This window comes from Colius striatus, chromosome 12, assembly GCF_028858725.1.
Source record: "Colius striatus isolate bColStr4 chromosome 12, bColStr4.1.hap1, whole genome shotgun sequence".
In the NCBI taxonomy this organism is placed as follows: domain Eukaryota; kingdom Metazoa; phylum Chordata; class Aves; order Coliiformes; family Coliidae; genus Colius; species Colius striatus.
In genome coordinates, this window is record NC_084770.1 from 16132501 (window position 1) to 16160072 (window position 27572).

At 39.3% G+C, this 27572-nt stretch overlaps 1 protein-coding gene across 1 annotated transcript in view; it reads right to left on the reverse strand.

Moving 5' to 3' along the window:
- Positions 1–234: 234 nt before the first annotated feature.
- USP13 (ubiquitin specific peptidase 13) overlaps positions 235–27572 on the reverse strand; it is a 48761-nt gene continuing 21423 nt past the window's right edge. Inside the window, exons 5-21 of the mRNA XM_062005804.1 lie at positions 27040–27182; positions 26661–26845; positions 22235–22329; positions 20289–20476; positions 18606–18677; positions 18250–18343; positions 12206–12331; positions 10806–10959; positions 9507–9681; positions 7405–7493; positions 6907–7029; positions 5561–5587; positions 4726–4869; positions 3558–3724; positions 2888–3050; positions 982–1066; positions 235–328 (exon numbers count right to left, since the gene is read on the reverse strand). Of these exons, the coding sequence (XP_061861788.1) occupies positions 235–328; positions 982–1066; positions 2888–3050; positions 3558–3724; positions 4726–4869; positions 5561–5587; positions 6907–7029; positions 7405–7493; positions 9507–9681; positions 10806–10959; positions 12206–12331; positions 18250–18343; positions 18606–18677; positions 20289–20476; positions 22235–22329; positions 26661–26845; positions 27040–27182 (2124 nt within the window). The remainder of the gene's footprint in view (positions 329–981; positions 1067–2887; positions 3051–3557; positions 3725–4725; positions 4870–5560; positions 5588–6906; positions 7030–7404; positions 7494–9506; positions 9682–10805; positions 10960–12205; positions 12332–18249; positions 18344–18605; positions 18678–20288; positions 20477–22234; positions 22330–26660; positions 26846–27039; positions 27183–27572) is intronic.

A 27572-nucleotide genomic window follows, 5' to 3' on the forward strand; every position in this document is an offset into this window, starting at 1 on the left:
TAAGGTATCCTTTAAGGTGTAAAATTTAAAACAACGTAGTATACATCACCTAATAGAAATTTTCCCTCTAACACTTAAGGCGGCATCAAATTAGTGTTTTTAAATAAACTATAAATATCCCAGTCCAGGGGTTCGGGGTCTTTTGTTGGTTTTAGATTTTCTTTTTTACTGTACTTTTAGGGGGCAGGTTAAAGAGGCTTATGGCTTCTTAAGACCAGGAAATAGATCTGAGGCCTAACTTGGTATCCTGTGGTAAAAATAAATGTAGCCCAGGTCTTTGGGAGGTCGTTCAGAGGCACAGACTCTAAGGTCATTGTAGATCACCCATCTGAAATAAAAATAAGATTGATTACATTCCACGTGTATACAGATCATCACATGTTTATCAGGGATTTCTCAGACCGAAACTTCAAAGAACTTCTAAAATCTAATCTAAAATTAGATATTGCAACAAGAACAAAAGATCAGGGAAACAACTGAAGTGCGTTTACTAGGAGAGTCAGGAACTGAAAAGAAAGAGGAATGTGCAGAGGGGTGTGTAGTTAAGTTCAAATGAAAGAAAACCAGGGATTCCCAATGCAAAATAACAGCAGTATATAAAAAAACGCAGCCAAGATCAGCACTGCTGGACTAGCAATGCTAGTATTAGCCCATAGTTTGAAAGATTTCTATTGATGGGGAATGAAAACAAGTTTGGGGAAGCCCAGATCAATAAAGCCAGGTACAGAACTGATGCCCAAAACCAGACAGAGATTTGGAACAGCAAGCACAGGAGAGCCATGGTACATTTAAGCATAGACCTCAGCAGAATCAGAACTGACTTATCACATCTACAGTCTGTAACAATCTTCATTTCTTTGGTGGAAAATGTATACATATTAACAACATTTGTATTTGGTCTGCCATGAATGCACATCCTGCTCTGTACAGATGCACACTTCAAACAAAACATTTGCTCATCCCTGTGTGTCTCCCACTTACCTTCCTTCTTTTTTGAGATGACAAACATAGTGGCCACTCATCGTGGATGTTCCCATGTGGCTGATGAACCCAAACAGCTCATATCCTGTTTAAGAAACACAAATAGGACAAGTAAGTCTTTTATTGTTAACATTGCAATATGACTCCAGAGGAAACATTCTTACTAATATTGTAGAAGCAGCTAAGCACTCAGACTCTGCACCCCCAAACACAGTTTCTGTTCAGACTGCAGCACAGTCTCGCTGTAACTGGCAGTCAGATTCACTGTCAAACATCAAACCATTCCAAATCAAACCCACATAGGTGGGTGCACAAACAGCAGGGCTGTGATCACAGACCCTACTAGGAAAAGGAAAACAGCAGACTCATTCCCAGTTCACAGAGAGCACCACAGAAAGTGCCAGATAAGGAGTTCATTCTGTACACAAATTAGCTGTGTCTTCAGCAGCCCACAAAAGAGAGGACAGGAAAGAATCCTCTTCCTTTAATACAATGACAGTTTTTGTGCTTAATGTCTCTGGAGAGGTCAGCATTGGTTCTTGCTCCCCACCCATTCATGCCATTCACCCAAATTACCACCAAAAGTAAAAGGGTACCTTCTTTCAGGATATTGCATAAGGACAGGGGCCTGGATTTTGGTGGAGAGGGCTTTCTGGAGCCATTTTACAGTATCATGTTGGTTATCAGGATTTCAGGCACTCAGTAAATGGTCTCAGTCTATAAAGGCTAAGTACCATAAAAAATAATTATTCCAAATGTTTTCTTTTAACCTAATGATAATCATTATTTCCCATGTCTCCAAGAGACTTAAGATTGGTCTTTATAATGTTAGAAATTCATTAATGATGTTCTATATAATAACAGCAACCAAAGAAACAAAAAAAATTGCCTGTTCATTTTTTTTCTAGAAGACCATTACAATCAAAATCATATAATCATAGAATGGTAGGGATTGGAAGAGACCTTTAGAGATCATCTAGTCCAACCCCCCTGCAGAAGCAGGTTCACCTAGATCAGGTCACAAAGGAACACGTCCAGGCGGGTCTTGAAGACCTCCAAGGAAGGAGCCTCCACAACCCCTCTGGGCAGCCTGTGCCACTGCTCCGCCACCTGAACAATGAAATAGTTCTTTCTATCAGAAATAGTAAAATAGTTTTTTTCTATCAGATGTACAAGTTTAGAACATATTACAGTTATTAGAACTGGTCACTAAAGAATCTTCAAAAAATGTTATGTGATATCTTTATGTTAGAACCACCACTGAGCTTTTGCACTCTAGTGCTTTTAAGCTTAAAATAGCTTCTTTGCCTGCTTCATAACTTCGACTGCTGAACATTAGCCCCATCTTGTGGTTTATTTTACAGCACTGTGACTGAGGATGTCAAAGGAAAAAAAAAAAAGAACAAAAGAAAATGGCAGAACAGTACATGCAGGATACCAACTCTACCTGCCATATTTAGAATAAGGAACTTGGTTGAAGGGATTATCAAATCTCCCATCAGACCACAGCAACACAGAAACTCAGGTGGTCTGTAAGAACAGCATTATCTTTAGGATGCTCAGCCTCTGAAGATTTAAACATTCTAGCTTTTAGTTGTCTTTTCCTCTCACATCAATGAAACAAAGAGTAAAGCTAGGCCAGGAGAGATTTATATGTTGTGACAACAAGAACCTTAAAACTCAGGTTATTCAATGAGTGCAGGGAAAGGGTTTTCTGAGCAAACACAGCCCACAGAACCTGGCAGCTCCACAGAACTGACTCAGCCCCAAAAACAAGACTGGAAGTAAATTCTCTGGACCATGTTGAAACCCCCACAATAACTACTTTCAAACCAGAAAAGAGCTCTATAAATGGTGTAGGTGTGACACAACAGGATAGCCAGTTCCAAGCTAAAGGAGAACTTACTTCCAGACCCATCTTTGATCCTGGGTCCTTCTGACCCCGTCTCTGCAAGGATATTGGCATTAGCATTGTTGTCCAGATCCGCTGTGTCCAAAGCAGGTTCTCTTTCTTCTTCGAGTTCAGGGTGGCTGAAGATCCATTCCAGTGCACGTTCCAAATTATTATTCTGCAAGACAAACAAACAAAAGAGCAGCCTTTAATAAATTCTTTAACATTAGCCTACCACTCATTGAACAGAGGATCATGTTCTACAGCACTTAGAACTTGTAAGGTATATACTTTACCTCTATGGAAAACGGTATTCAACAAGCACTCTGCAAAAGCTTGACAGATGGAAAAGAAATCCTCCCACAACTAATCCCCATGGCCCCCAGGTTCTCATCTTGAAGATGCATGCTTTTTAGGCATCCAGTTTGTTTCTCAACAGATGGTAAAAGAAGCTAAGTTTTCCTCACTTTCCTCCACACTTTCACATCCATGTGAAACACACAAACCAGCTTCCGCACTAACCCCGACAAATCAGGCATCCCACACTTTGCCAGAATAGTTTTACATGTGCATCGTTCACTAACTGGATTTTTATACACATTTCAAAGGCATCTTAGCACATACACGTAAAAAGTCCATAATATGAAATGAAACCCAAGTGCTACCAATAATCCATGGAACTCACTGTTGCCTTCAGCGCTTGAATTGCCAGATTCCTTTGGAAGCCCATGGAAATGATAATTGCAACCATCTCTTCAGGAGGTTGGTTATCTAGCCCAACAGCTCCAAACACAGCTGCTCCACTTGAAGCAACTTCTCCAAATGCAGGTATGACCAATGGCTCAGCAAAGTCTGGAACAAACAAACATTCATCAGTTCATTCTTTTGTCCTACTGAACTGGAAAGTGAACAAAAAAAGACATAAACAAACAACAAACAGGACCTCAAAAGCAGTCCTGAAATCACTGTAAGGCCACTTCACTGTTCCACTTGGGACTTAGATGCATGGAAAGTCTTATAAACAAAAACATGAACATGCACATTACAAAATATCTAGGTGGACAAACTCATACTGAGCAGGCTGGAACAACTTGGCACATCACAGAAGTGAAATAACTGCAGGAAAGTAGCAAGAATTGGTACAGAAGCAATGATAACATCAGAATAATAAACAACCCAGCTGATACACATATAGATGTAAAATGAACTGATTCCATAGCTGAAATATGTCAGTTAAGCCCAAGTGAAACTCATTCCCCATTTACAGAAGCCACACAAAAGCCCATGGAGAAGTGTGAACTTGATAAAATCTGGAGTTTCCTGGCAAGGGAGCACTCAGATATATTCAGTGCTGAATCATGAATCCAAACTTTTCACAGATGAAACGCAGGAAGTGGAAAACATCTAGCAGCCTTATCAATCAGTAGATAGCCCAAGTTCTAAGTACAGCATGAATGCTCTAGCCTGAGCTAGAGAAGGCTGATATGAAAGAAAAGCATCCAGACTACAGGATTCTTTATACTTACACTTGAACACAAGGCAGCTTCCCCCTTAGCAGCACAGACCTAGCCAAAGGATGGAAAACAGACAGCTGGCCCACACCATCAATGAGAACAGGAAAGTATACTTCTGGTACAGCTTAGGTTTGTTGTCTTTCTCTAGGCAGAGGATGCCACATAACGGTCAAGATCTGCATATCCCAAGAACAGCTTAGGAAAATTCACTCACACCACCAGGTTTCCTGGGGTGGGGAAGAAGGCCATTGTTTCTCTGTCACACATCATAAAATCTCTACTGATTGCCACAATATACAACCAGGAGCTGAGTTTAACTTAAATCTTCCAGTCACTGACCTGGTTCTTCCATGTGTGCAATGATCCAGTTGAAAGCGACTTCAGCACCCAGGTTGCCTGTATAGTACACAGCTTTCCGACACGCTTCCAAAGGAAAACCCATCTCTGCCAGTTGCATAACTGAAGACTCATCAATATCTAGAGCTACAAGAAAAGATCTTCTAAAATATAAAAGTCTAATTTCACCCATTGTATAGCATTTCTTATTGCTATTCACGGTGCCACGTATTACAATACATACTGCTTGGACTTGGTTTAGTACCGCAATAAACTCACATCCATTAGAAAACAGCCTTGTACAAAGCACTGTAGTATTTGTTCAGACTTACTGGTAATCTTTGGTCTCAGTAATCTACCTTGATGAACATCTACGGGACTTTATTTTTTAAAATCACAAGTGGATTTCAAGAGATGGAGAAGTTAGCTGCTGAGATTAACTAGAGACAGAAGCCAAAAGCAATCACCTCTCAAAGGCAGGATCTTGCAGGATCTTCATCTCTCAATGACAGAGTCTAACAGCTTCAGCTGAGATGAGAGTCCAGAAAGAGCCAGGATCAAACAAGCTGTGACTCCCAGAACTGCAAGATCCTGCTGAAAAGCAGCAGATAGAGGAGGAACTCATACCCTGGCTACACTGACGCTACTATAGGTTCTTTAAGAGTCCTGCACACATGGAAGTAAACACTGAATGAGTACAAAAATCAGCTGTTATTTAGAAGCATGCAGGGCAATACTTCATGCATCTCCTGGAGGACAGAAAAGCCATTAACTGAGCAAAAGCATGACAATTTTTTAAGCACCTGAAATACCAGTCTCAGAAAAATGAGATACGTACACTCCACGAAATGATTCGTCAAACGACCTGAGAAGTATAAAAAGACAAAAACAGGGAAGATTTATACAAAGGCTAAGAAGACTCATATGGGAAAAACAGTTCCAGATTTTTAAGTCATAGAAACATTTGACCTCATACAGGTAGGGCTTGTTCATCCTTATATCTCTGATGTTTTTGCCATGAACTAGACCAGCAATGCTTCTGCCCAGTAATTTTCCTAACATAACTCAGAGCAAAGTGTCAGTGATACTATAAACCAGTAGGAAATACAGCTGATGGCTGACCTAAATCAACTTAAGTAAGAATCTGTTTTGTTCTAAATAAGGTACCATCACCCATGCATTTACACTAAAACTAGGTCAGTCCATTGAACAGGATGACAAAAAAAATGAACAGGCCTTTGTAAGGAACCTACAGATAGGGACAAAATTAAAACCTTTAGAGAAATTAATTTTGCCATGGCCTTTGCTCTGACACACAACTTCAGGTACTAGATTCCTTTCACATACATACAGCTTGATGTTATACCACCAGTATAATAAATATCTAAGCAAATGGGTCAATGGTGTCACAAGAACAGTTGCATAAATGGTTTCTTAGTAAATACTGGGGTCTGCAAACTGAAGTCATCTGGAGGAAATTAAAACAACAATAAAAATAAAAACATTATTTTACTCACTATATATAAACTGTTTCATTCCCCAGAGAAACCCAGGGAATGAGAACAATGACCAGACAGAAGATGCTCTCTGCGGGTACCTGATTTTCATAAGTGCAGAGGGACTTCACACACTTTTCTATCCACTTAAGCTCTAGTTAGCAATCTACATTCAGTAAGGGTGAGCACAAGGACTTCATCCTTAAGAATAATTATCCATGTACATGAAACACATGGAGTAATTCCACTGGTAAAGATAAGAAATTCATAAGGCAGCACAAGCTGCTCCACTGAGCAGTATTATGGTATTGCAAAACAGCCAACCACCACACAGCAGGGTCAGCACAAAACCAGTAAATCAAGTGAAATAATCTATTTCACAAAATATCATGTCTATCTGTGGGCATAGGAACTTCATAAAAATATTAATTATTCCAAGAGAGTCCAGAGCAACAACTCCAATGATAAATTCTGACAGCATCAAAGAAGAGATGCTGGAAGAACAAGGGTTGTCTAGTAGGGAAGGAAAAGAAAGAGACACTGTGGGGTGATGTAACAGCCTTCAATTGCTGAAGCACAGAGAAGCTTTTTTGTTCATACCTCCAAAAGGTAAAGGCTAAAGAGAATCAGTGTGTTCTAGCAGGAAAGAATAATACAGGAGAGAATCAGGAGAGAAGTCAGGAAATACCTTTTGGGTCATCAGGAATGATAATAGGAGGAGCAATGTCTGGAAGTTCCTCTTCTCCTGGCTGGAGACCCCTGGCCCGAAGGTGGCTGATATCTAGGAAATCTGGCATGTCTACAGAAACATCTACAAATGTAGAGAAAAATGCTAAGCTTATGAATCCAGGAAAATGACCCCATAGTGCAACCTACCCCTTCAGAGACAGGACTCTGATACTGAAGGTACAAACACAGCCAGCCACTTCTTTCTGAAGAGTTATTTGAGAAATTCAGAACACTAAAGGACAATTTAACTAGGAGGTCAGACTACATGAAACTTTATTTTAACTCCATAGACCTGATGGATCAGTTTAATTTGTCATAAAAGGAAAGAAGATTTCATTGGGATCTTCACAGTACAAACTTAAGACACAAGCCAGGTTGTGATTACTGACCAAAGCATGTGCACCTTACAGATTACCTTGAACAGAATGAGGAAAAGTTAAACATAAAAGGCACATACCAAGCTTTTTGGGTATCCAATCAAGGCCAAAAGTGAATTTCTTTATCTGCACCACTAAGTACTCAGGAAACGAAGCAAAATGAGAAGTCCTGGGAAGAACAAGAAATACAATTCATTGAAACAAGGCAATAAAATCACAAGCAGCACAGATTTCATATGCCTTGAGATGAGTAACTTTGGCTCTGAGTGAGAGTAATAGTGATCAAATTTATAAACATACATTTCACAGAAAAGTTTTCAAGTACAGTGGAGAAGTATGGTAGTAGCTTTCTGCACATTCATAGCCTGATGTCCTCCCAAACCCTTGAAGACAATTCAGTTTGTAGGAAGATTATGGAAAACAACTACATGTAATATTAAACTTGCTTATTCAAGTTGTTCTGAAGTTGAATGTCAGGAAATAAATTGTGAATGACATACTGGTGAGAACTTTAGGACAGGGGCTTAAAACACTTTTTGGACAGAATGCTGCAACAATCAAATCTGCATTCACTTCCTTTATCTAACAGTAGCATTGTCCATGAGGTATCAGCCCACCTATAAAGGATTTCATTAAGTAATGATAAAATGCTGTCATTTGTAGTTTCTCACGTGACAAGAATATATAAAAAATCCACGATATTCTTATTGAGCTGCTATAATATTTACAAAAACAGAGGGTGACTCTTGAGTTTAAATGGATCCCTGATATTTGTCTACTCAAAAGAAAAAAAAATCATCTTGAACACAATGTAACATTATGTGTACCACCATTCTCCTCTATGCTCCCATTTTCCCTCACATTTAATCTCCTGCATCCTTCCCTGTGTCTTCTACTCACACATATCATCCTTCCTCTTAATTCCCCTGACTCTGGGTAAAATATAGTAAGTGCATCATAAGACCTTCCTACCATATTATAAATAACTACCTTCCAAACTCCTGTTAGCACCACCTTGCAATTTTAGTAACTTTATCATTTGCTGCACAAAACTCGATTTTTAAATAGCAAATTATTCTTCATCTTTGAATGCTTTTAAAGACCTAGGGGGTGAAGAACAGCTAAATTACAAATTAACCCAGGATCTACGTAAAGACTAGAATGTTCTTCTCATACATTCACAGTTAATACACAAACCCTTTAGATTTCTGCTCCATTTTTCTCCAGCATCTGCACTTATCTCTCAATTTTCAATACAATGTCAGTGAAACTGTATGCTAAGCCAGCAACAAGCCATTGATACATTAAGTGATCTAAAAATAGAAGGTGCCTAGCTACAGCAAACCTGTTGCAGAGCCCTTTTTTCAACCACTCTTTACTGCTGACATAAAAGATAAGACACTAACTCTTGTTCTCAGCAAGAAGTACTGCCCCTGAAAACTGTACTGATCTCTACCTCCTGTCCTATTTCTTTGTAACGCTTTTTTAAACCCAAGATGTTCTTTTATTTATCTGATTATAGACACATAAGATGGGTTCCTTCTTTTATATGTTCATTTTATACCATAGCCCCATGTAAGTGACAGTAAACTTCATAGATGCAACCAAACCCTGTAGCATGCAAAGGCAATGGATGGAAATTCAAACACAAAAAATCAAATAACATAAAACATAAAAACATAATAAAGTTTTGAGCATAGTGCTTCACAAATCCAAAAGCTTCCATTCATCTAAAGACCCTTCTCACAGGAAGACACTTTGCTTCATCCTGTTTTGTGGCCACACAGTGCCCTTCAGTATTTTTAGTTAAATGAAAACATGAAAGACTAAGCACACAGATCCAGCCTATCACACAACACAGCTCTATTGCTACTCAATACACAGGATATGACTTTAAAATGTAGGCAGACAATGAAGCTACAAGCACTTAAATTTCAAGTTCTTAACAACCAGAGTTTGATGGTTGAGAACAAATAATTTCCTGCTCAATTGGTCACTATAACTCTTGCCAGGCTTAATCTGCTTGATCTGTACGCTACATTGAATGAGTCCAACATTAAAACAACACTAAAATCCACTATACCTCTGTCTGATTCTCTCTGCATCACATCCAGGTAGCTAGCAAGATAAACACAGAGCATTACCATATAGGTTTTTAATAGGCAGCTAGACACACACTTACTTAACTCCTGCAGATTTTGCCTGAAGGGCACTGCTCCAGAAATCCTCTACATTGTTTGGTTCAGAAAAGGCCTGCAGACAGGCACTGAAAGGGATCTTGGCACGGACAAGCTCTGGTGGAGGTCTCCTTGCAGCTTCTGCTTCTCGCCTCTTCAATTCATAGGCAATTAATTCATCTGAGAAATATACATGACACTAAAAGCTAAATGAACATTATTGTGGTTATGATGTCCCTCACCAGTCTTATTTTTACAAGTTTTAGAAATGCAAAAACCTAATTATCATAAAAATTTTACATGGCTTTAACTAGACATCAATTTATATTAGTCCACAAAACTCTTCACCGGTAACTGCAGCAGCAGCCAAGATTCATCAGTACCTCCCCTCCTGCTACCAAGTCTTCCACTCTCTTCAGCCATTTTATCCTTTAAAAACAAGTATACTTTCTCAGACAGCTCACATGCATGAAAGAAACGACTCTTGAGTGTTGTCAATGCACACTACTTCAACCTCTTTCCCTCCAGTCCTAAAGTCCAGGATATTCAAACTGTGTGTTTTGGCTTTATAGATGACAAATTATCTTATATTCTCCATTCTCTATTATCTCACTAGATCTTACAATCTGCTGCTAATGAACACACAGCTGATGTGGTTTTTTGGATGTTGGTTGATTGGTTTGGGGTTTTTTTATTTGTGGGTGTGTTTGCTTTTCCAAGGTATTCATGATCTAGTGTATTCAGTTCCTTTTTTGGAATCAAGAAGTTTTTATATGCTGGTTCAATATCCAGGACAAAGGAAATCCAGTCCTAATGAGGAGCTTTGGACATGTACATGCAAATACATGCACAAAAAACAAGGGTAAAGAAATGATACTACAAGTGGTGTGGCACATTCCTGGGTCAAATCCAGGTTAAGGTTTTAAATCACACGTCTGACATCTTTATCACAAAAATTGCCACCATGCTTGGGTGATACATTGCTAGGTGTTGACACTTTATGGTGGTCCCACAGTCTGAGTAGAAATCTGTGTGAAAACTTATCAGGAGTACCCAAATACAATCCTTCTTCCCTAGAAATATAAGTAGGGATGGTAAAGCCACAAATTGATCTGTCTTTAAAGTCTCCTTTAAAGAAAACCAAGCCAAGTAACTGTGCCCTGATCAGTTTATTGGTTTGATTTGCCACACGGCCTTGAACCCTTCTATCCATATAAAGAGACCACAGAGAGGTGAGAACTTCGTTCCCTCATGATTGAGAAAGTTACCAGCAGGTCAGTCAATAGACCAGTTTGTTTCTTTACCTTTGTTTGTTGCTGCCTCCATGGCAACAGGTAACTGCATAATATAGTCCACCCTCTGTGTGTAGCGGACCTTTCGGGACTGGCAGCACTGTGTGCGTTCTTCCACCAGGAACCGGAAGACATCACTGGGGTTTTCAGAACCTACAGGGTTCCTCTGAAAGGAATATCAGATCCAATCATTTAAGTGGCAAACTCAAAGGCTGCTAGTTTCTTTATGTCAAGGACAAAGACACCAATCTTGCACCCATATCTGGCATCTCAGCTTGCATTTCATTGCATGCGGAACTCTTGCACCCACAGCAAATCCCACTGAAGTCCACAATGTCTGCACACACAGCAGTGTCTCTTGTAGAGTATGTACCTAATGAATCTGACTGAGTTTGGGTGAACAGAGAAGGTAGGATGCTAGCAGGTTACAATAAAAATAGAAAGCTCAGTAAATAAAATGGAGCATCCTTTCAGCAAATAGAATTACTCCGACCACTCTAAATCTGCACTGAAACAGAATAAGCAACTTGTAGTTCATTATCCAGATGGGAATATCATACGAATAATATATCTTCTCTTTATTGTTCATGTTCATGTCTGTTATCAGGCCAAAACCTGATAGAAAAATGTCTTCTAATCACCCTATAATCAGTACACGCATTTTGCACGTGGAACATTATTCATGTATGCAAATCATAACACCAGAATAAACACTCTCAGTTCTTGAGGAAAATGGGAAAAAGAAGGGGGAAGAACGGACAAGAAGAAAATGCTTTAAATCAAAACTACATATATTTGTAAATCGCCATTTCAGAAAGGCAGCATTACTGATTCTGTTATACACAGCATTGAGCAGGAGCTCAGTGGAACTAGCATTTTATACAGAAATATTCAACCAACAAACAGTCACGTCAATTCCAGCAGGGGAGTCCTTCCTCCCAAGATGATGCAATGACATACAGCTGGGATTTGTAAAAGAACTGGACATGGTAATGAGTATGTTGCCAATGATGATATAGAAATGGAATAATATCATAATACACTTAATACCCAATTCATTAATATTCAAAGATAGACTTCAATACGGTAAACAAATGGATAGCATGTAATCACAAAATGAACACCAATTTAAAAGAACAGTCACAGAAGTTTGTAGAGACTTTAGGTCTCTGTATCTCTTGCAGATATCAGCAGCCTTGGCCCTATGTTTGGTCATTGAAAAGTTTGAAGCAAAAAGAAGGTAGAGTTAAAGAAATAACTGTTTCTATACCAAAACAGTATTTAATTAGTGCAGTTTTCTACATATCAAGGCTAAAAATAGTATAGGAAAAACATGAGCCACTCATCCAACAGCTCTGCTCTCATTACCTAATATAACCAGGGAAAAGAAGCAGTAATTCAGATTATCTCACCTCTACTAGATTTATAAGATGTAGGAAGAACTCCTGTGCATCTTGTTGTCTATTAGAGGAAAATTCTGGGTGGTCTTTACTTATAAAAGCCTTAAACATCTGGGGAGATATTCCATTTTGTTGAGGCTGTATAAAAGAAAGAGAGAGTGTTTAAGGAAGGATTTTTATTCATTCCTGGATCAAATATCTCAAAGTCACTCCACTAGATCTAGCTATGGCCTATTGTGTCACTGGAGGAATGACAGTTTCAGTTTAATCTGGTTTCCCATTTTAATAAAGGGTCTTGAAATACGATTTAAGGGGGTTAGAATATGTTTTAAGACATCATTTCAACAGCATTCCCTCTATCTGAGTTTTCTATGGCATTTGCAAGTTAAAAGCAATTACTGAAGGTTTGCCAAACGTTAGGAGCTTTCAGATAGGCTAAAAGTCTACACTATATTCTACCATTTGACGTGCCTTTCAGAACCTTGTTCCACCTGAAAGTATGTGGGCATTGAAGCACTTTGTTATATCAGCTAACAGCTTTACTCAAGACAAACCTTTTCCAGAGATCCCTACAGACTCAGGCAGAGAGTAACTTGTTTACATGTGTTCCCAGATGTGCTGTTAAGAACAGACATGAATTTGATTTGCAGGTCTTGGTCACGTTGAAGGACCTTAACATATTGCCTTTAGCCATCCAGTTCCATCAGTAGGAAATTACTCTAAATTAGAAAATCTCTAGCTTCCAAAAGAGTCCTTGGTTGGCTTTCCTTCCCTCTTTACCCGTTTAAGAAGCTTCCCCAGCCACTCTGAATTTCATCCTCTAAACAACATTAGCTATTATATCTTTTAAAAAATACTTTGAAAGGGTCAGAATCTTTTACTCAAATTTGCCATCGTCCATGAGAGCAAATAATTGTCAAGACTATGCCAGTAAATGTAGCCTTTAGGATATGTCAGAGGCTGTTAAAAACTCAGTCAATCTCATTCTTTACTACAGTTGCACTAACATACCAATATATAAATAAAAAATCAGCATGAAATGGAAGAGCAAGGTTTTATTATTGGTTTCACCAGGGTAAGGTATTCCTAAATCCGTTGCAGTCAGGAGCAGATTCTCAATGTTAAAGCTTTTCCAATTTCTGGCAGTACACCAGCAACCACATTAGGCTAAGATGCCGTTTAAGGGCTTTTGTAAAGAGGTTGTCTCAGAACTGCTAAAAGAGAAGTAGATTTCTGAATCTTGGGTTATATGTCACTTCAGTGCCCTCAGCTGCCTTTCATCAAAGCTAGGACTGGGGAGAGAAATGCATGAAACAGCTCAAATTACTATGTACTAGACTTCTTTCTAAGTCAAAAGTAGAAGAATACTGCAAGGTGGCACATTTGCCCTGATGTATAATGCAGTGAGTTTGGATTCAAGCCTTCTTTCCACCTATATACTTTTTACTCAGTCATTTGAGCAGGGAGAAAAGAAACAAGCCATGTGTGACAGGCTACAGAAGAAGACTGGATCTTGTTTTCTAAACTCATTTCACCTCAAGGACAAGAAAAATAACAGAAGAAATGGCAAAGCTCTGAACAGAAAAATCAGGTCCTAGCTGATCATCCTTTAGGCTTTCAGACTGCTTTTCATGTCTAAGTGGGTCCAAGAAAACTGCTGCCATATCCAGACAAAACTACTGTGGTGAAAAATGTCAGCTCTGCAGAACCATGAATATTTATAGAATACCTAGCATACTTTCCCTATCAACAGTTGCGAAACAGTTTAGCTAAATATAGACTGTGCTGGACCACTGCAGATCTCGTATGAATGCTTTTGCAGGAAACAGCTCCCAAAAACTTTGGATGAATTCCAAAAACCCAGAAAGCCAGAGAACTTCTTTGCATGGGGGGGGGGGGGGGGAAGAAAAATAATAAAAATAAAATAAATCATTGATTTTATAGACACAAAGCAGAAGCACTTGAAATACCAAATGCTTAAAATCTTACACAATTACATTCACTATAAATCTCAGTACAACTCTCTGGATGACAAAATACTCTCTGTATGTTTACACCAGTATTATCAGGGGTAGAAGGCACCAAACAAAAAAAGTACCCTCAAACTGACAAAACATAGATTTGTATGCCCAGAGTGAGGGAATAGAGATCTCTGCACCTGATTGTTTCTCCTAAATAAATCTTCAATATAGCTAAGAACAAAAGCAGTAAAGCTGTTTCAAACCCTAACACATGCTATAAATTGCTTGAGAAGGAAGTCATCTGATGTATATAACTACAATTTTGTTAACCTGAACTTATGAACACCAGAAGTATTTTTAGATGCCAGCACATGGCTACTACTACCTGACAAGAGTTTTATAACAATCTGTCATTAAACAGCTCTCAGTATCTAATTCCTAGTAGTGGATGCTGGGCTAAACGTGGAGGTGTATCTTTATTCAAAGGGTTCAGGTCCCTGAACCTCCAGCACATTATTCCTCCTTCATATCCTATATGAGTTTAAGAAAGCAGGTCAGTCAGTATATATAATTTACTGTGAGGAGTCTGTTGAAGTCTATTCCACTATTCTGTAGTCACAGTGATGCATAGATAAGTTTTAAACATTATTTAAAGGAAACAAATGAATTTCATTCATTGGTCAAAAATTAATTAATAGCTGTTATACAAAGATATTTTAAGTAAGGAACAAATAAAGGAGCTGGGGTTATTTAGGTTGGAGAAGAGGAAGCTCGTTCTCTCTTTCTCTCCACTATGATCACATTCTAGAACTACCTCAAAGGGCGTTGTAGTGAGATGGGGGTCAATCTCTTCTCTCCAATAATGAATGATAGAACAAGAGGAAATGGGCTCAAGTTGCACCAGGGGAAGTTTAGATTGGAGATTAGGAAAAGCTTTTTCACTGAGAGGGTTGTTAGACAGTGGCACAGGCTGCCCAGGGAGGTGATGGAGTCCCCATTCCTAGATATATATAAAAGACGCATAGATGAGGTGTTGGGGTATGGTTTAGTTACTGATGGGCCTGGCAGTGTGAGGTGAGTGGTTGATGATCTTAAAAGTCTTTTCCAAAAGAACACAGAGAGTGGTGATCAATGGCATGGAATCCACTTGGAGGCCTGTGGCCAGTAGAGTTCCACAGGGATCAGTTCTAGGGCCACTCTTGTTCAACATCTTCATCAACTATCTGGATGAGGGAACAGCGTGACCCTCAGCAAGTTCCCTGATGGCATCAAACTGGGAGGACTGGCTGATTCACCAAAGACTGAGCTGTCATTCAGTGAGATCTTGACCAGCTGGAGAGTTGGGCAGAGAGGAACCTCATGAAGTTCAACAAGGACAAGTACAGAGTCCTGCATCTGGGAAGGAACAACCCCACGCACCAGTACAGGCTGGGGGTGACTTGCTAGAGAGCAGCTCTGCAGAGAGAGACCTGGGAGTCCTGATTGATAACAAACTAACCATGAGCCAGCAATGTGCCCTCGTGGCCAAAAAGGCCAATGGCATCCTGGGGTGCATCAAGAAGAGTATGGCCAGTAGGTCAAGCAAGGTTCTGCTTCCCCTCTCCTCTGCCCTGGTGAGGCCTCATCTGGAGTCCTGTGTCCAGTTCTGGGCTCCCCAGCTCAAGAGGGACAGGGAACTGCTGGAGAGAGTCCAGCACAGGGCCACCAAGATGATCAGGGGACTGGAGCATCTTCCTTATGAGGAAAGGCTGCGGAAACTGGGGCAGTATAGTCTGGAGGACACTGAGGGGGGATCTCATTAATATTTACAAATATCTAAATGGTGGATGCCAGGAAGTTGGGGCAGAACAAGGGGTAATGGAAAGAAGCTGGAACACAAAAAAGTTCCACTTAAACATAAGAAAAAACTATTTCATTGTTGAGGTGACAGAGCAATGGCACAGGCTGCCCAGGGAGGGTGTGGAGTCTCCTCTGGAAATCTTCAAAACCCACTTGGATGTGTTCCTGTGTGACCTGATCTAGGTAGACCTGCTTTGAGAGGGGTTTGAACTAGATGATATCTAAAGGTCCCTTCCAACCCCTACCATTCTATGGTTCTATGTTGCCACACAAAAATTACAAAATTACTTAGGGGACAGAGGACTTTCAGATCATGCAAACTACTCTGTACCAGAGGTTCTGTATGTTTGTCCGAATCTCCCTGGCATTCTGATTTCAGAAGGAGAAACTCCTGCATCAGTAATTGATAGATGAAGGTAAAGGAAAATATCTGTTTCCATGGAAACTATTACCATGTTTTTGTGCCAGAAGCATACATGACTTCTGCTGTATATAAAACTACAACTTGATATTCAGAGATTTTCTCCATAAAGACAGTGCTTTTCTACGGGTAGCATTTTCAGTATTGGTTATTAGTTTACTTTTCATTTCTGAATATCCCATCTGTGAAGTCTGCGGTTTGACTTCACATGCTGCTTGGTGTCACAATAACAGGCTGTCAGGGACACAAATATATTGTAAATCTGGGTTTCCCAGCATGACTCTGAACAAGATGTTTCAAAGTACACTGTTTGAATAGTAAAACAAACCTAAACCTGAAATAACAGATTCACTTGGATAAATAACATTGTCCCAATAACTAACATTTTAAGACGACTGTTAATTGGGTGACTCCAGGGAAAACAAAAGCAATTCCAAAAGCAGCAGTTTGAGCATAAAGGCAAAATCTGAATTAATCTCCTCACTCTTCAAAGGCTGACAGAAACTTAAATCAACTAAGAAAAAGAGAAGAGAAGAAATTTTTCCATTTCACTGTTAAGCTACTGACAGTTTTTCTTCTTTACAAGGTCAAACAAAACCAGGTAGAAAGACAAACTAGTGAATAAGGCAGTGCCCATTAACCTTTTAAATACAAATAGATCAATCAAGCCTCCATTAAAAATCATTCTTACTGCTAAAACCAAGACTGTTGGACAAAGTGGCTTTCTGATGACTGGGAGAGTGAACGTATGCTGGATGAGGAAAAAGCACAGATGAAGACACAGGTCTATGGATGTCACAGTGCCAACATATACCTTAATTATTCTTGCAACATAAGAAAAACAAGCAACTTTCATGTTGCAAAATAACAATACAAAGGTGATGTGAAGATTACAGAATCAATCATACTGGAATTCTCCAAGCTAGCTAGACATTGTGGGCTAAATACCTGTTCTGCTGCAAAATTGTTGCAAATTACAGTAAGGATAAAAAGACAGACTCCCACTGGTAACATTCACTAGTGACAGAGAATAAAGTTGTGTAATATATAAAGATGGGGGAACAGGTTATTTCATCCTCCAGCCCCTCTCTCCTTTGTGTTTAGTAAGTTAGCAATACAGCACTGCCTCCCAGCTTACCTTTGTTCTGAAATTGCCTTCTCTAAGAAAGTTGATTCCAAGACTTTTTCTACAGTGGATTAATATAAATCAGGATATATACATTGTTCTTCCTAGGCTGTCCAACAATGAGTTTCAATTTACATCCAAAACTATATACACTGTTGCGTTTCCAGGACAGATCCCACTGGCACAGACATGCTTCTAACATGATTTCTGTGCCACGAAATACTTGAATAAAGCCCCAGTGGACATGGTTCTGTACAGCCCCTCCATCTACATGAAAGCCTCCAGGACCACTTGATCTTTTATTACCTAGACAGCCTCTCATGAAATCAGGTGGAATACTGTCAGACATCTTGTGGAAAAAAATATTTCAGCTCTTTAGAGGGTTTAGAAGTTTGCTTCCAATTACTCAAGACTCTCGATAACTCTTTATTTGTTCCTCAGAGAAGATAAACTTACGTTGCAAGTTCTAGGATCTTTTGCACTCAACACTGGAGCAGCAGAATACTTTGTTAGCAGAACCAACGATTGCTTTAATGCTTTGCACAAATAGCCCCTGACTAATATATTCCTGATTACAATCCTGCACATTCCACCTTGCTAAGCATCCCAGGCTGGATCCACATGTGTTCTCCAACACTGAGCACCTGTTCCCTTTTCTCAGGATATCACTTTTACCTAGTTACCAGGCTGTAAAAACTCAGTCAAATACCTTGTGTTCTTCTTTCATCACCTGCTCAATAAGCTCAGATTTCATGGGTGGCTTAGAGTACTGGCCTGAAAGGAGGCCGTGTCCCAATTTAGCCCTGTAGGGAAGAAAGTGATGGAGTGGAAACAAATATGAGAGAAAAATAGAAGAGAAGATTTTTATTCCAAGCAAAACAGTTTACTGTCTTCGACCCCCTGATCAAACATCATTACCTGCAACTAAGGGGAGAAAATCTTCCCAGTCTACCTTGTGCCATATCTCACTTTCATGCCCTTACAGAGATGTTCTTTTGCCCTGCCATTACATTATTTAGATTCAATTAAACTTGACCAAGTAAAACATTGTGAAGTAACACTTACATCTGAGTGTTGAAATCTTGTGTTGGATCAAGAGGAGAGTAGTCAAATATTCGTGGAAGGTTTCCCACATACCTGTACAGCAAGAACAAAGCAGAAATATTCAAGTGACAGCTAGATTTACTCAAGGATATCCTAATAGATCCTCAGATGTGACATATATCAGCAGGCTTCCTCTGTGCTAACAAGTCAAATTTTACATCATATCAATGACTTCATCTATCCCTGGCAAGTGCTTCTATCATGGAAAAATAATAGTAAAGAAATTAGGAGATGGACTTTGAAGTTTTGCTTAGAAACTTCTAGCTACAGAGGACATATGGTGGCACTGTCCATCTGGAATTTAAATTCTATTCCTTGATCTTCAAATAGCTGCAGGATGACATTGCTCGAAACTATACAGCTGGGTTGAGAACCAAGGTACTTTCTACTCCTAACCAGCAGCTCCAAAGAGATTTCAAATTTATATCAGGACAAAAACATGTAAAAGAGTGAATTTCTTCAGAGAAACAAAGACTAACTCCTGCCATTTTACACTGATGTATACATTGTTCTAGCCAGTCAGTGGGAAAGTGAAGCATTTAGTAGCACACTACCTGAGCATTGCTTCCCTTGAATGCAAGAAAAAAGTCAGACTAGATAGGTATGGCCATGTTGAAAGAACATATGTAATTTCTGCCTAGTCCCTCTTTCAACAAAGACCTACACTACTTGGTTGATACTAAGTGCTCCAGCTAACTCCAAGTACCACACTTTAGTGGTCTATACTTTAACCTCCTTTAGTAAAGTCCATTTTGACCTTTTTTGAACATGGAGGTAGCAAAACTGACTCCTAATGAATCTACAGACTTTACTCCATATGACTAACAACACAAACAAACACACATCTTTCCCTCTTCTTCTCCAGAAGCCAATTGCTGCATGAAAACCTGGGAGGCTTTCCAAAGTCTAAAAACCTAGCTTGCAGCACACACACTGCTACTGCTGTGGAATGAAAGAGGACCGATTTTTTTTGCAAATCAGAAACTGTCCTTTATAAAAAGTTTCTCTCCTTGGAGTGATGTGCTCAGTTTTGATCAGTCAGCAACATTTCATATTCTTCTGTTATGCTTTTGTCCTTTTACTCTCTTAACTATCTAGTGGAAGAATATGCTCATGCTACCTTTTCATGATTTTTTAAATAAGAATTTTCATTAAAAGGTGCATTGCTTTTCACTAGCATGGATCACTAGCATGTTCATGCCAGCACAGTTTTTTGCACATGATAGAAGAGTGATAGAATGATTCCTACTGCTATGCTAAGGCATGGACCAATACAAAAAACCCTAACATGAAACTGATGATACCACGATAAATAGACATATGTGAATATGTATACAGAAAACAGAAACAGAGCAATCAAGTTTACAAGGTGGCCTGTGATTTCCCACCACTAAAGCTAAGGTTCTGATTTCAACCATTGATTGGGTTTTGCATGTCATCCTTTTGCAGAATAGAACTATCACTAAATTCACTATGTACTAAATTCTACATTCACTAAATCACTGAATTCTCTAGGCAGGCACTGAACTGACTGCAAGAGACCTGTTTGCAGACCTGTGAGACAAAACATACCATTTTGGAGGAAAAGACAAGAAATTGAGGAATGCAGCAGTTGGCAACAAGAACTCATTTGAAGCTACTTACGCTCGCTGGAACTCTGGGATGCTGAAAATGGCTTGCATGACAGCATTGAGGTAGCAGCTATTTCCCAGGTTCTTCATGCCAGTGTATCCTGGGCCATACATGGGCTTGAGTTTCACACCAGCTTCCTGAATCACTTCCCATTCAGACACTCTTGGTTTTATATCATTATCTCTTAGCCCATTCTCTGTCTGAAAGGAATAACATTTTTTTGAAAAATATCTGTTTAACTTTTGCAACAATTATGCTCCTGTTAACATCAGCAGCAGCTTTGTGATCTATGATCTAGAAACAAGAGCCAAACCAACAGGCAAAGGGAGGTAAACCCTGCATGTAGGGGAGATGAGGATCAGAAGGATAACTCTTTAGCACTGGCTTCTTTGAGCATTCCTAGTTGTAACCTCAATCATAGCTGGGAGCTTCACTTGTCTCTGGGCTGTGAACTTGAGCCTTAACATCAAAATACTGCATTTTTCAGGTTTTATAATAAATTTGTAATGGCCAGGAATAGCTGCTGCTGTAGAAGCTAGTCCTAGCAGAGAAACCACATGAAAAGCTGAAGATCCAAGAACTTTTCCCTTCTTTCAGGTGGGAAAAGGCACAATTTGTGATGCTGAGGTTTCTCCCCTTTCTCCTCCTACAGCTTTCAGCTTGTAGGTACATCAGTTGTTCACAGTTTGTGGGTCCAGTTCACTACAGTGTCATTTACTGCTACCACCACTCCACCACCTCACTATGAATTTTTGAGACTGAGTTTTCAGGATTGCTGAGTAAAACAGGTTCTCCAGAAAGACCACTTGATGAAATGTTAGATGACTTTTTATTCATGGTATTGGCAAGGCAATTAGTACACCACCTAAAATATTATTAGTACCATGAAAGCTTTTGAAACTGCAGTATAACTCTTCTCTATCATTTTAGTTTGCTCTTCACTTGGACAATGAGATATACTAAACCAGTTTTTTCACTTTTAAGTTTTCATGTTCAAGTAGTCTCAAGTAGTGATACTATGTGCTTGAGAAAAATAAACAAAATCCCAAAACATCCTACCAGGCTTTGTAACTATATCCCATTCAGACTTCTTAGATAATTTAAACAGAACTGGAATCAACATCCACAAAGATACAAATTACTAAAGTCTTCTCTACTAATACTGACCCACGTGGTCAGGAACAGGATCCTTTTGCCCCAGTCCATTTGTAGCGTATCACACCACAGACCACATTGTTTTCTAGACTTGAGGGAATGTATTTTTTACTTTTGTAATGTATTTATTAATACAACCTAAACTGAAATTTATAGCATTATATAAAGAACCTTTCAAGCATTGTTTTACTTATCCATTGCTTAGCTGAATTTTGCTTAAGATTTGTATCTGTTTACACATGCAATAAGCTTTCCTTCACTCATCATTAAATATTCTAGGTATTTTTCTCTAATTGAATGAGGCTTTTCATCTTGAAGGAAAACAGTAAATAACACACAGAAAATGAAACATGTAAACTAAAGACCATAAAAATATCTTGGAAGGCAGCTTTCCAATTTGAGAGTAATGATTCACTCATAGAATCAGGTTGGAAAAGACCTTTAAGATCATTGAGTTCAACTGTGCTCAAGTTATACTGCTTTCTCATAAATACCATCAAGGAATGTGAAAGCATCAACTATGCTGAACTTATGTTAAATTCTGCAATAGATTTATTCTCTGTTTTGAATATAAACTAGTTAAACCTAACAGAACAAAATCCAAGTAAAAAACCTGTTTCAGACCCCAGAAAATAAAACACAAACTGGATGGCTAAACTTTACAAAGCTAAATACTACCCTAACAGTCTGAATGAATCTCACAAACAAAACCTACAAGTGTCATTCTTCTCCAGTTTCTCTCCCACTCCCAACTAAACAAACAACAAGTGAACAACAAACTGAATAAAAGACAGATTTCCTACCACTTGCATCTGCAGCATATCAATTCCAAAGTGTGCCAAATGTTTTGCTATATGCGGATCTAAAACCGGCTCCTCTTCATCAAAGGAATAGACATCTATAAAAGCAGAGAGAAACTGATTAGCTGTAGTACCAAATGTTATCCCTTCTCTTTGTTTCCCAACATTGCATTCTCAGTACGGGACTGCCTGTACAAGATGCCTTATTCATATTCTCCAACCTTGGTTATGACCAGCAGAAAAATGCATAGACATTCACATAGCTCAGTCAATATCTTAAGCATTCTCAACGCGATCACCTCAACTACTCTCCTCCAAAACAAATACATGCCCTCACAGCAGTAAAATCTAAGAATATCTTTAGTGATTACAGTATTTTTCCCCCTCAAACTAAGAAATCTGTAGGGAAGAGGAGGAACAAGGCATGCAAAATTCTCAGACATGTGGCCAGTCAACATTTTGAACATGGTAACGAGTCTGAATTTTTGTGGAGCTACTAGATCTAGGCGGACACATTAAAAAGTGAGTATATGTGACCAATTGCCTACTGCCAATGGCATTTTAATTTCTGGGACAGTTTAGGGAATCCACTTACACCCTTTTCCCAGAGATGCAGGGAGAATTGAGAAATTCTTTTAGAAATAAAGAGATGTTTATTGGATTGGACATCATGGGATTGGACTTCAAAGATTAATCTTGTTGTGAGGGAAAAGGACTGATTTTGTGACTAAGGTGTTTTGCTTTATTTTGTGAGAGCTCTAGATTCCAGTTCTAGCTCTTTGATAGGTCCTTATGGCCTATACATATTTTGGCAGGGAAAATTTAAAACTGTGGAGGGAAACAATATGTCTAGTGATATTTTTAATGTGAAACCAAGTTTACTAAATTCAACAGAAGGACAAAAGAGTTGAGAGAGAAAAAACTCATTTTTAGCATTTACCAAACAAGTCATGTGACAAGGCTGAATCTAGAGCAGGTTTCACCTACTTAAGCAAATAACAATGAACCTGCAGGCATCATAAAAGGGTATAAGTGATCAGACATGCATTACTAAGACTTTAACAGGCCTTCCATCTTCTCTTCCCTGGCCTCTTCCTCTATAGTGAATGCTTTCATCTCTACTCATACCAAAATCCTGATTCCTTCTGCCAGTCTGCTTGCACTTCTCTCAGCCAAGTTTCCTTCACGCCCAGCAGTTTCTCATAGTGACCTTGCCTCCTGTGATGAGATCTTGGCTGACAGATAAAAACTTAGCCAGGAGAAAGATGAAACACTCAGGAGAAGAGAGCATGGACCCAGAGAAAGGCTGTTCACAGCACAAATATCACTTCTGAAAGGTCCTTACCCTGCTCACAACTACAGATCCTGGCTCTGACTCAGCCCATCACCTATGTAAGACTTTAAGAAAAAGGCATTCTTCTCCAAGTCTGCTAGTACTAAACCCACACTGAAATGATAGGCTGAAGATTACCTAAGTCCCCAAAGACCTAATGTAGCTTTTAAAATGTACCAGCCTTATAAAAAACATTAATTCTCTCAAACCAGGCAATTATGCTTTTGAGTCGTGCTATCAGCTGCTGATTAGCCCTCAGACCCTCTATTAACATTGGTGCTGATGACCTCTCTGGCATGTATGTGGCTGTAGCTGCCCATCTGCTGGAATTCCACTGTGTAGTAGCAAGACAAGACAGTTCATCCACATACAAGAGATCATAACATTCCCATAGTCTTCTGGTGAGGTCACAGCACAGCCAAATAATCCTCTAAAGTTCAAACACCTAATGGAGTGAGATTACACATCAACTGATCTGGGATGACTGCTTCAATGTGGAAGCTTTGATTTTATTTTTCCTCATCTCTGGCAACTGAAGAGAGAGCAGCCATCTGGGACTATTGACCCAGAGCAACAGAAATGGAACATAGGATACATTAATCTTTTACTCAAGCCCAGCTCATGTCATATACTTTCTGCTGTGAAACCAACTTAAATTCATGGGAGAGAGACAGAATTCATTTATTTTTAAGAAATAAAAAATAAAAATCAAAGAGCAGCAAATCAAAGAAAAAAGATGAGAGGCTCCAGACACAAGTCCAAAGTGCTGTCATAGGGACTCTGGTAGATAAGGAATGTAGACAAGTCAGAAAACGTGACATACAAAAGCTGGTATATTAGAGTGAGAAAAGGGCAGAAAAAAAGAATATAAGGAGGAGGGAAACCCAGAAATCTGAGAGACAACACAGATTATTAAACAGAGACTAAACAATTTTGTTTATCTGACAGAAAAAAAATAATTAGAAAAAAGAGACAATGTTACCTGTACTTCCTTTTATGCCACACATCAAAATTTATATCTGTTCTGGCTGTGTAGACATCACTCTTTCCTAAGTAAACGGTAACAGGCAATGGCAACACTGCTTCTGAAGAAACAAGTTGCACAGGATTTCCCAAAGAAGTGCCTGACAATTGCTGAGATTGGCATCTGCACAGCAGCTCATTCAAGCACTGGTCAGAAAAGGCTTCCCACTGACACAACCCCATTCTGTTCCATTCCTTAAACCATTTTCAAACACAAAACATCATAATGAGTTGAAATAAAATCTAAAGGCATTGTTGAGAGAGGTAGCAGGTGGCACAGTCTGCTGGGTAGTACTCTACCAAAGCAAGCATTTGACTCATGCATCTTGTCCAAGGTCCAAGAATGGAAGACAGAAGTTTGGTTCAATTTCTGCCCTGATTCCAGATCTATTTGTTGATATAATGCTACAAAGTGGGGTAAATATTCCGAAAGACTTCTGGAGTATCAACAGCACAGATTTTTCAAGGAAAGACAAGGAGCTCTCCTCTGCTCTTGTCTTTCTACATGTAGGCACATAATGGCACAAGCTCTTTCTCCTTATTACTGGCGTGAAAAAGAAATAAATTATGTCAGTAGAGGGACTAATGCTTATTACTTCTCTGCTATCACTTCCTCACCTCCAGCCCAGGGAAGCAGAAACCAGACAGACTTTGTGTCACAATCAGCCACAGAGACCCTTCCCTGAAGCTCATCTGTCACCCAGCCCTATCAAAAGGTTATGATTACCACTGCAATATAGATCAGGGAAAGAATAATTACTGAAAAGGAAACAAGGAGGGTTGGGGGAGGGAAGTCTTTTCTATAAGGAAATGAAGTAAACATCATCCAGAGGAACAAAGGTCTGTGAAGAACAGCTGCTGCCCCTCATTCAGAGGGAAGGATGACAGCCTGTCCCTTTGTTATTGCAAGGGCCACATAAGAGAGGAAGCAGCTGACCAGTGGGAGGCAAAAGGACAGCAGCCTTAAGGAAACAAACATTGCTGCTAAAGAGGAGGGGAAAAAGAAAGGAAATCACTAAAGAATATTCTGTTTATTTTGTAGATGACATTGAAACGTACAGCTGGGAAATCCTAAACACCTTCAATAACTGAAAGATTTGGACAGAAATCATCCAAGACCAGGCTCATGCAAGGAAAAAATATTCCATCTATGAGATAAAAGAACTAATTTTGCTCAGTGTTTCTGTGGTGCAGCTAGTTGAACCTGACTACAGTCTCCTTTCCCTGACACTGAATAGGATTTAAAGACAAACAACTCTCAACTGATATGTGTTAAAAAAGGGGCTGCTCTAAACAGCTATTTTTCATCCATAGGGTCATAAGCATTAAAACAAAAATACACTCAACCTATGTGGGTTTTTTTTCTCCATACAGCTGCAGCAAAGGATCTCTCATGATTTTTTTTCAGCTTACTCCACCTAATCCTCACACACCACAACCCTCTCCACAGCAACACTGCAGAATATGGCACTCAGAGAATATGCAAACAAGGATACATCTATAGTTTTTGTTCCCCCTCAAGATCATCAGGCATTTTACAAATGAGCATCACAGCAGACCCATAAAGAAGAGCATTTGTTACACTGAATAAAATGTTACCGAAACAATAAGGAAAAATAGCACTTTCCAATATGATAACAAAACCACATCTGCTGTTAACAGACTTTTCTGACTTTGAAAATCATTACCCTGTTATTGTTTCTGTGTTATACAAGACTGAATCATTTGGTCTAGCAGATGTAGCAGAACTGAAAAATACTGTCTTTGTGGAATCTGCTGCTTCAAAATAATACCATTCTTCTATTACAAATCTAATATTATACAAACTGAAAAACCTCCTCACACCAAACATAAAATGGATAGAGAAGAGTAGATCAAAAAAAAGAGAGCTTTCTCTGAATGGAGTGTGTCATTTTTCTCAACCTTGATCAAGAATCATGGACTCACAGGGTTTTCTTTACATATCACTCTCAAACATTTGCACCAGAAGCACAAACCCACTTGGTGATAGATATACACTGTTAGTCTCATGCACAAAAGATATTCCATGTCAGAAGCTGTCAAGTGGCTGACCTGCTCCATCAGGCATGATGGTTCCCAACTTCACTGCCAGGGGATAACCTGTCTCCTTATAGTGTTCCAGTGCATGCCCATTCCCCCCACTGCCATCAAAGAACCACCTTCCACAAAGCACAGAACCATCTGTCAGGTTTAGCCACAGATTCTCCCGCAGGTCACATTTTGAGCATTTCCAACCACTGCAGGAGAAAACAGGAAGAAACAACAGAAATAAGTAAGGCAGGAACTGGTCCTCTATTTCCAGCTGTAGCTCAAATGAACTCTACACATCCACCACAAAGTCACGTGACAGAATTGTTGACTGAGTTGTTGGTTTTAGTTAACTCTGGACTTTATTAAAGAGCCTACAAAGACCAAATTTTATTACCCTCACCTGGGGGGAATTCTAACACCATTGTCTAACTGTACAAGTGTTTTGGCATGTTTAGATGCTTGTAGCTCTTCTTCCCAGGAGTCAGGCTCCTGCTTCCTGTAGGGTGATTTTGCATTGAGGAGTGCATCACAAGCTATCGTCACCTGGAAAACAAACGTATGTCAATCAAAATCTAACACCACTCAGAGACTGGACAGAACTTGGCATCCAGCCCATTGCTAACCATATACAGAACTGGATATCAGTTAGACTATTTATATACTTAAATATGCACGTAATCTTCTAGATTGCAGTTATTATTTTAGCATAGGAGTAAGCACCACATGTACTGTGTGAGATTCCCTGGGACAAGCTGACATCATAACGGAAAGTATACATGAGGGAAAAGGGAAAAAAACCCTAAAACCAAAAAAACCCACAAGAAACAAAGACATTTAAAAATGACTGAGTCTCTGTTACAGCTAATTGAGAAAGATCTTTATGTAAAAACACATAAGAAAACAAACCACCATCTGATAAAAACTGAAGCAGGA